We start from the raw sequence: 9,714 nt of genomic DNA on the forward strand, positions 1-9,714 counted from the left end.
AAACAGAAAGATAGATCAATGGAACAGGATAGAAAGCCCAGAGATAAACCCACGCACATATGGACACCTTATCTTTGATAAAGGTGGCAGGAAAGTACAGTGGAGAAAGGACAGCCTCTTCAATAAATGGTGCTGGGAAAACTGGACAGGTACATGTAAAAGTATGAGATTAGATCACTCCCTAACACCATACACAAAAATAAGCTCAAAATGTATTAAAGACCTAAATGTAAGGCCAGAAACTATCAAACTCTTAGAGGAAAACATAGGAAGAACACTCTATGACATAAATCACAGCAAGATCCTTTCTGACCCACCTCCTAGAGTAATGGAAATAAAAACAAAAATAAACAAATGGGACCTAATGAAACTTCAAAGCTTTTACACAGCAAAGGAAACCATAAACAAGACCAAAAGACAACCCTCAGAATGGGAGAAAATATTTGCAAATGAAGCAACTGACAAAGGATTAACCTCCAAAATTTACAAGCAGCTCATGCAGCTCAATAACAAAAAAACAAACAACCCAATCCGAAAATAGGCAGAAGACCTAAATAGACATTTCTCCAAAGAAGATATACAGAATGCCAACAAACACATGAAAGAATGCTCAACATCATTAATCATTAGAGAAATGCAAATCAAAACTACAATGAGATATCATCTCACACCAGTCAGAATGGCCATCATCAAAAAATCTAGAAACAATAAATGCTGGAGAGGGTGTGGAGAAAAGGGGACACTCTTGCACTGCTGGTGGGAATGTGAATTGGTTCAGCCACTATGGAGAACAGTATGGAGGTTCCTTAAAAAGCTACAAATAGAATTACCATATGATCCAGCAATCCCACTACTAGGCATATACCCTGAGAAAACCAAAATTCAAAAAGAGTCATGTACCAAAATGTTCATTGCAGCTCTATTTACAATAGCCCAGAGATGGAAACAACCTAAGCGCCCATCATCGGATGAATGGATAAAGAAGATCTGGCACATATACACAATAGAATATTACTCAGCCTTAAAAAGAAATGAAATTGAGCTATTTGTAATGAGATGGATAGACCTAGAGTCTGTCATACAGAGTGAAGTAAGTCAGAAAGAAAAAGACAAATACCGTATGCTAACACATATATATGGAATTTAAGGAAAAAAAAAAGTCATGAAGAACCTAGGGGTAAGACAGGAATAAAGAAGCAGACCTACTGGAGAACGGACTTGAGGATATGGAGAGGGGGCAGGGTGAGCTTTGACAGGGTGAGAAAGAGTCATGGACATATACACACTAACAAACCTAGTAAGGTAGATAGCTAGTGGGAAGCAGCCACATGGCACAGGGATATTAGCTCGGTGCTTTTTGACAGCCTGGAGGGGTGGGATAGGGAGAGTGGGAGGGAGGGAGATGCAAGAGGGAAGACATATGGGAACATATGTATATGTATAACTGATTCACTTTGTTATAAAGCAGAAACTAACACACCATTGTAAAGCAATTATACCCCAATAAAGATGTTAAAAAAAAAAAAGAAAAAGGAAAAAAAGGAGGAGAAGAGAAGAGAAGAATGATAAGCAAGGGACAAGAATTTAGGATGGCTTGTTTTTAACTTTAAAATATCTACAAATTTGAATTTAGGGAGAAAGAAAAGAGATTGAAAGAGAATAAGAAAAGAGTAGAAGATAAGACAGAGGAGAATTTCAGTCTAATGAACAAAGTAATTCATATCAATTCTTTGAGTATTTGTGGAGTAGCTATTACAGGTCCATCACCCATTAATAAATTGGGTACAGAATTAAGACCAACCAAAAGAAAATGGATATGTGTCTTTCTTCCTCAAAATCTTGAGGAATGAGCATCCTTCCCATGAGCATCTCCTCCTCAAGGACTAACAAGTCCAAGCAGAATGTGACAGTAGGTATTTCAAGTCAAGGCTCAAAAAGTGAATTTCCCTTTCAATTTTATTCTAGATAGTATTTCTTCTGTTTTTACAGAATTTAATAGTATAGACTGTAGCTATTTATGTACAGATTTGCATTTACTTATATCTTATTACATTTGATTTTAAGTATGTTCTTCTTAAAATAAAATTACATTTAAAAGAATTCTGACTTTTTTACCATGTCAGCCTACTTCTCAAATCCACAAACATAAACTACCTAGTAAATTCCAGTCACTTTTTTTTTCCAGAATAAAGAAAATGCCCCAGCTTTCTTCTTACCAAGACAGGAAGAATTTCCTGGAGATTAATCACTCTTTAGACTTGCAAAATTGGAAAGGTTGAGAGAAATTAGTAAAGTGGGTTGTATCATCCTATTTTGAATTTGGAATTTTTGAAAATGGGCCTGCTGCCATTCATAGGAAAGCAATCATGAGTCAAGCTGTGTGTGGGTGATCTAAACAAACATTGTCACCCTATAAAAGTCGGACTTCAGACCGTTAATCTAGAAGAAGATACACAGAGAGCAAGGCATTAAGACAACAGAGAGCTGTGAAAAGTCAATGGAAATGAGGAATCTTCCAGTTCTGCTATTGCTATCTGTGGCAGTTTGCTCAGCCTATCCATTGGACAGAGCTGCAAAGGACGAGGATGACAGCATGAACCTTGTTCAGGTAATTAAGGGACCCAGCCCTCACGCTCCCTGACAGGGCCAAGTGGAAACCCTCTCTGCTTTCTATTTATAAAACTCACAGAATTGTTTGAACTTAATGTATAGGAAGTTCAAAGGCAGAGAGTTATAGAGTGTTGTATGTGGTGAGGGTCTCAGTATCATCTATTTGGACTCCTCTTTTTTATGCCAGAGAAACAAAAGCCAGAGATATTAGGTAATTTCCTAAGATCAAAGCAGCACTGCTTTGACAGCACTGCTTAAGACACATGATTAACAAGTGGAGAGTGTATGAATTATATCTTGCTTTGGGACTTCTGTAGGTATTTTAATCCAATATAAAGTTAGATGGATATTTTTATTGCTGGTGTCATGTTTAGACATAGAGATTTGTCTAAGTTTTTTTTCTTAAGCCAGGTCCTTGTGAGAAGCATAAAGTGGAAAATTGAATAAATGTAGCTGAAATATACAATTAGGCACAAGGAAGTTTGTTTTGTTTTTCTCCATTAAGTTCCCCGGATAATTATCTGGTTTTCCAGTTCATTGCAATTTTCATTGCTTTGGTAGTAAAATAAGCTGCAGAGACATTCTGTTACAAAGATAAAACGAAAGTGAGGAAGAGTCTGCAATTGAAGAATTAAACAAATATGACACTTACTTTGATTTCAATAAACTAGAGGAATATTTCAAATAAATTAAGTGAGCAACTGTACAAGTTTACCATAAACCACTAAAAATCATAAGAATGACCTAAAAACTATACTTATGTTTCTGCTAGCGATACCTCGAAAACTACTACAACCTTGAAAAGGATGTGAAACCGTTTGTTAGAAGAAAGGACAGTGTTCCTGTTGTTAAAAAAATACAAGAAATGCAGAGGTTCCTGGGGTTGGAGGTGACGGGGAAGCTGGACTCTGACACTCTGGAGGTGATACGCAAGCCCAGATGTGGGATTCCTGACGTTGGTCACTTCAGCACCTTTCCTGGCATGCCCAAGTGGAGGAAAACTCACCTCACTTACAGGTAATGGGTCCAAAGAGATTTTGACATAATACTGAGATTTATAAATCACTGTCACAGGAGAAATAGTATCTTCAATTTTTTTTCATACAGGATTGTGAATTATACACTGGATTTGCCAAGAGATGCTGTTGATTCTGCCATTGAGAGAGCTCTGACAGTCTGGGCGAAGGTGACTCCATTAACATTCTCCAGGATCAATGAAGGAGAGGCAGACATAAAGATCATTTTTGCAGTTCGAGGTAAAAAACAGAAACAAGAAAAAAAAAACCCATGCAAAACTTTATCTGTTGTTGTTTCATTAGAAAAGATCCCAGAGAGATCCTAATTACTAATCTTGCCAATAATTTTTTTTTCTCTCTTAGAACATGGGGACTTTAGCCCTTTTGATGGACCTGGAAGTGTTTTGGCTCACGCCTATGCACCTGGGTCAGGAGGGATTGCTGGAGATGTTCACTTTGATGATGATGAAAAATGGACAAAGGATACATCAGGTTAGTTATACATCTCTCAGAATGATTTCAGTGTGGATTTTTGTTTTAACTTGGAGAACTCTTAATAGCTAAGAATACTGAAGAAATGGGGTGTTATGGATTTCCCAGTGGGTCAAGAATCAGCAGAATCAGGCTGGAGATGGGAGTAATTGGATATGGCTGGTACTTTGTCCCAGAGACTGATTTCAAGAATGAGCCTTGAAAAACACTTGGCTTTCCATTAAGTGTACTCAGTCAATTGATCAATTAACCAAAACAAAAAAAAGAGGGGGTGAAGCACTGTGTGCTTCCAGGAAGTAAACAAATATAATACACAGCTGATCTGTGTAATGTACATGTATTTAAGGAATGAGTAACTATTACTTATGATTTCTTAAATAGAGATCAATTTATTCCTCGTTGCTGCCCATGAACTTGGCCATTCCCTGGGTCTCCAACACTCGACCAACAGTGAAGCTTTGATGTATCCAGTCTACAACACATTCACAGACCTGGCTCGGTTCCACCTTTCTCAAGATGATGTGAATGGCATTCAGTCCCTGTATGGTAAGTGATGCTGGAAAAATTAGGTATTGTAACTTTGCAATGATGGTCTTCAGGAAAGCTTCAAAATTCTGCATAAAGCATTTGCAATTTAACTCAAAGCACTTTGAGAATGTTTGGAAAGGATATAAATTGACAGAAGACTCACATTTCTTCTAATGTTTGCATCCTCATATCTGTTCCCTTTAGGACCTCCCACAGCTTCTCGAGATGACCCTGTGGTGCCCACAGAATCTGTGCCTCCAGAACCTGGCACACCAGCCACATGTGATCCTGCTTTGTCCTTTGATGCAGTCAGCACTCTGAGGGGAGAAACTCTGTTCTTTAAAGACAGGTCAGACCAGAAAACTATATTTTCCTATCTATTCTTTTTATGTATCTATACAATGCTTAGAGAGGAAAACAAACAGAAACGTGATAAGGATTTTTAAATATTTAAAACAAAAAATTTTGCTCTGAACTTGGAATCTTTCTGATGCTTCACGTTCCATATTTTCCTAAAATTGTCAAGTTCATTTTCAAAGACTTAGGATGATTTGATTTTAACCCTGTAATTGTCATTCCCAAGTGTTATAAGTTACAGTTGCTTTTCAAAAGTCACAATTAGAACTTTAGAATCAGAATTTTATCTTTACTTCCTTTAAAAATGATACCAGGATACCATTACATTTAATCAATTAATTTACTCACTGCTGGATAAATATGCACATGATAAAACTGCACAAGTGGAAAGAAAGTTAAAAGAAAGTCATCACCACATCATTGACTCTTAGTTCCTCACTTCTCCCTATCTTCATCCATAGTGATGAACTCTTAAATATCCTTCCAGAATTGTTCTGTGTATATATAAAAATATACTTACATGCATGTATACATACACACACATCTGCCTATCTTTTTGAAAATATAAATGATGGTATAATATATATACTGTTTTGCATGAATTGTAGGTATTTAAAGGTTACAGTCAGCTGATTAATTTGCATTGTAAGATAACTTTCCTTTCACAGAAGACAGTACTCTGGAATCCTATGGCAACAGGTCCAGTGCAATCTTCTGGAAAAAAAAGGAAGGATTTTTCCCCAGTGACAACATGCCTGATTTCAGTCTGTCATTGAGCCTAGAGGATGTGGGAATGGGGGAAGATGGGTGAGACAGGACAATGAAGAAAATATGCTGAAAGGTGAAAGACTTCTTTCAATTTTCATTTCTTTTTACATGTTTTTCAGATATTTTTGGCGCAAATCCTCCAGGACATTTGTACCTGAATTTCATTTGATCTCTTTGTTTTGGCCATCTCTTCCTTCAGGCATAGATGCTGCATATGAAGTTATTAGCAAAGACAGGGTTTTCATTTTTAAAGGTAATTGTTATATAATAATTTCTTTAACTTGCTGAAATAAAGCCTCTCACTAGAAAATTGATTAAGACTTTAACTGGGAAATTGCCCAGAGTTGTAAATTCCCTCATTTGGTCTGTGTTCATTCATTCAAGTTGCAAATTTTTGTTTAATGTCTATTTTGAGCTGGTGACTAAAATTCTGGTTTCCTTTTTTTTTTTTTTTCTTTTTTTGCGGTACGCGGCCCTCTCACTGTTGCGGCCTCTCCCATTGCGGAACACAGGCTCCGGACGCGCAGGCTCAGCAGCCATGGCTCACAGGCCTAGTCGCTCCGCGGCATGTGGGATCTTCCTGGACCGGGGCACGAACCCGTGTCCCCTGCATTGGCAGGCGGACTCTCAACCACTGCGCCACCAGGGTAGCCCCCTGGCTTCTTTTTTACTATGAAAATCAAAGGTGCTAAGAAGTATTTCTAAAACCAAAGATATCTGTTATAGATTCAATGTGATTGTGATTTTTTTTTTTAAAAAAACACAGGAAATCAGTTCTGGGCCATCAGAGCAAACGAGGTGCTAGCAGGTTACCCAAGAAACATCCATACCCTGGGTTTTCCTTCAACAATAAGGAAAATAGATGCAGCCTTTTCTGATAAGGAAAGGAAGAAAACATACTTCTTTGTAGAGGACAAATACTGGAGGTAAAATTTGATTTGAATGACTTTGTATGATCCTAATTAGGGAAATTATTTTCTTTCTCTAAGGAAATCCCCCGCCTTACTCTTAGACCTGAGTCCCTCACAGTAGGAGTGGTGGGGCTTTAGACAACTGTGGGGAAGTGCTTACTTTCAAATATAGCAGTGCCTGATAACAGGCATTTCTTAAGCTCTCCTGTTTTGAGTCCCATGTACAATAAGCTGGAGCTTCCCTTTGTGCTATAGCCCCATCCGCCTGGAGTGTGCTCCTTTCTCCTCCACCTACACAAACCCTGCCCATCCTCCAAGTCCTGGCTCAAGTCCCACTACTTCCATGAAGCTTTCCCTGCTGCATTCCAAACCCAACTGGGCTTTTCTTTTTTGAAAGAAGCCCTGCAAATCCAGGCCAAGGAGAAATCATTCCTTTCCCTTTGTCTTATAGTCCACTCATTGTTAGTGTTTGTCTTGATTTCCCAACTGTACTATGTGATTCTCAAGGGTTTCCCTTAGCCTAACCCATTCATTACCTCTGCCTAAGAGGATGACAGGTAATAACAGTCTAGCTGTATAAGGCTCTCAGAGGGGCTAATTTTTGAGCTATCTGCCCAGACTCTGAGATCTGGGTGGACCAACCAAGGTCCAGCCAACAATCAAAGATGCACTTACTGTGCTTTGCTTCTTATCCCAATCCCTTTTCATAGGAGACTGCCATAGGAAATCCAGATGTGCAGGGTAGGGACAACATATATGTACAAAGTATGATAGAGAACTTCAAATTTGTATTTTAGATGAATGATTGAATTCACTTTATGTTCATATCTTTGTGATAGAAGGATGATTAAGATTCTTTCTGTCCAGACCTAAGAAATATGGTAACAAACAGCATCTGCTAGATCAGGATGTTACCTCTGTTTCTGGTAGAGATTTTAAAATCTAAGTTTGCAGTACCATTAAAGTCACACATTTCTGTAGCACTAAACATGTCTGACATTTATTTGCAGTACTTGGAAAGTTTGTTAGAATTCCACATTAAACCTAACATGATTTATGAATTTTGGTAACATGACCTCCATGCAATCCTGAGCTTTGTTTCTTTTACTCGGTGCAGATTTGATGAGAAGAGACAATCCATGGAGCCAGGCTTTCCCAAGCAAATAGTGGAAGACTTCCCAGGGGTTGACCTAGAGGTGGATGCTGTTTTTGAAGCATTTGGTAAGAGGACACTTATTTTGTTGGCAGTGGGGCACTTGAAACAGTCTATAGTATCAGAGGGAAGAGGAAAATTGAAATAATATTTCATAACAGTTTTCTTTAACCAGGATCCTCCTCTCAACCCTAAATTTCAACTTATGAATTTCATATCAATTATATGACTACCTCATATAATAAGCTACATAAAAATTACCTCAAGTGGTATGGCCAAGTTTACCACTGACCAGCTGACTTTCTCTATCCCACTGCTGCTACTAATTCCCAGGGAGATTTTCTCTGTCTTTCCTGGGTAGTCAGTCAGTTGCCAATATTTAAATTTCCATGAGCCCAAAGTCTAAAAAAAGATTTTTTCCTCCTCAGGGATAGATGGGTGGAGGGATAGATGATCTTTATTGAAAGGTAATCTAAGCACCATGATGGCAGAGCCATAAAGGATCATCAGGCTCTGAAAGAGTCCCTGTGCCTCTCTGAGGCCAGAAATGCCCCTCAGGCTGCCTCATGAGGAAAGGGGAGGAGGAGTATTGGGAAAGAAAAGCTTAAAGATACCACAGTTTCCAAAGATGCAGAGAATTTTATCTGACTGCAAGCAGAATAACCTAATAACTCAGAGCATGATTTTGCTGTCAGACAGAGCTGAAGTTGAGTGCCATCTCCATTCTTTCCTTGTTGAGTGACCTTGGGCAAGCATCTAAATTTGTCTGAACCTCAACTTCCTCATCTGTAAAATGGAGTTAGATATACATGCCTCTTAGGATTGTTGCAGAAATAAATGAAAAAACATCATGTAAAATGTTTAACATAGTCCCTGCCAAGTAGTATAATTCTATAAACACTTTCTGCTTTTAGGTATCTATTAATATGAGTTTTGTACTTTGCCAAATTTATTTATTAGAAAAAATATCTCACTATTTCCCCTGTCTGTATTTGCAGGGTTTTACTATTTCTTCAGTGGATCTTCGCAGTTGGAGTTTGACCCAAATGCAAAGAAAGTGACACATGTTTTGAAGAGTAACAGCTGGTTGAATTGTTAGGAGAGATGCTTAGAAGGCATAACATGGGAATTCTAAATGAAGCTGATAACTCTTCACCTAAGTCTCTGTGAATTGAAATGGTTCATTTTCTCCTGTGTGTGCAGTGACTGAGAATGAGAGTGTGAGCTGGTGCGTCTTGCCCTTTAGCTTCACAAATTACAGGGCATTCAAATGGGCTGTGTGTTTGCACTTTGCTCACATGGGGTAGCCTCTCACGGGGAAGGAAGAAGCACTTGGGCAACACACAAGTGACTTTATAGAGAATATTTTCTTATTATTTAATAAAGAGGAGTTGTCAGTTATTTTATTTTATTGTTCTGTTTGTTTCAAGGACTAGTTGTCCTCACTAGTGGGCGCATTGTGGACTGAGCAGGAAACAGTAGAGGTGACAGGATTAGGATCTCCACAGCTGGAGCCCCACAATGGGCTCATCCAGAACTGGAAACAATCTGCCACTTGCCCTCCCCAGGTACCCTACAAAAGAGATGCTATTTCCACCAACCAGGCATCATATGTGTTCCTGACATACCTAAGGAGAAAGATCTAGGGAAGTTGTCACCTTATAGGGCAGGCTCTGAAAAAAGTTGTGAAGCAGAATCCTATAATTATAGCAAATCACCTAGTTCACACACTTCATTATTCAGGTGGGGAAATAAACCTGTTGTTCATCTTTTACTTTTACTTATATATTCTATCAATGGAGTCCCTTTCCCTGCCCTAGCAAACAAATGTGCTCATATTCCCCCTATTCACACACGAAAATATCCTCCTGTACTCATT

The 9,714-nt window shown here is 38.5% G+C and overlaps 1 protein-coding gene across 1 annotated transcript; it reads left to right on the forward strand.

Moving 5' to 3' along the window:
* The first annotated feature begins 2,447 nt into the window (after positions 1 to 2,447).
* On the forward strand, positions 2,448 to 9,236 carry LOC136126820 (stromelysin-1-like). Its single transcript, XM_065882274.1, has 10 exons — positions 2,448 to 2,608; positions 3,383 to 3,627; positions 3,718 to 3,866; positions 3,990 to 4,118; positions 4,500 to 4,664; positions 4,851 to 4,995; positions 5,891 to 6,024; positions 6,538 to 6,697; positions 7,800 to 7,903; positions 8,834 to 9,236. Exons 1-10 carry the CDS (start codon positions 2,498 to 2,500, stop codon positions 8,932 to 8,934), a joined length of 1,443 nt encoding a protein of 480 aa, XP_065738346.1. The 5' UTR covers positions 2,448 to 2,497; the 3' UTR covers positions 8,935 to 9,236.
* Positions 9,237 to 9,714: the final 478 nt, after the last annotated feature.

This window comes from Phocoena phocoena, chromosome 8, assembly GCF_963924675.1.
Source record: "Phocoena phocoena chromosome 8, mPhoPho1.1, whole genome shotgun sequence".
NCBI classification, from domain to species: domain Eukaryota; kingdom Metazoa; phylum Chordata; class Mammalia; order Artiodactyla; family Phocoenidae; genus Phocoena; species Phocoena phocoena.

Bases quoted from the DNA above. Each gene is read 5' to 3' on its own strand.
- LOC136126820 (XM_065882274.1), top strand. From the start codon at position 2,498: ATGGAAATGAGGAATCTTCCAGTTCTGCTATTGCTATCTGTGGCAGTT. The intron at 4,119-4,499 runs GTTAGTTATACA...TTTCTTAAATAG, and splicing joins ATGGACAAAGGATACATCAG to AGATCAATTTATTCCTCGTT. The intron at 4,996-5,890 runs GTCAGACCAGAA...CATGTTTTTCAG, and splicing joins ACTCTGTTCTTTAAAGACAG to ATATTTTTGGCGCAAATCCT.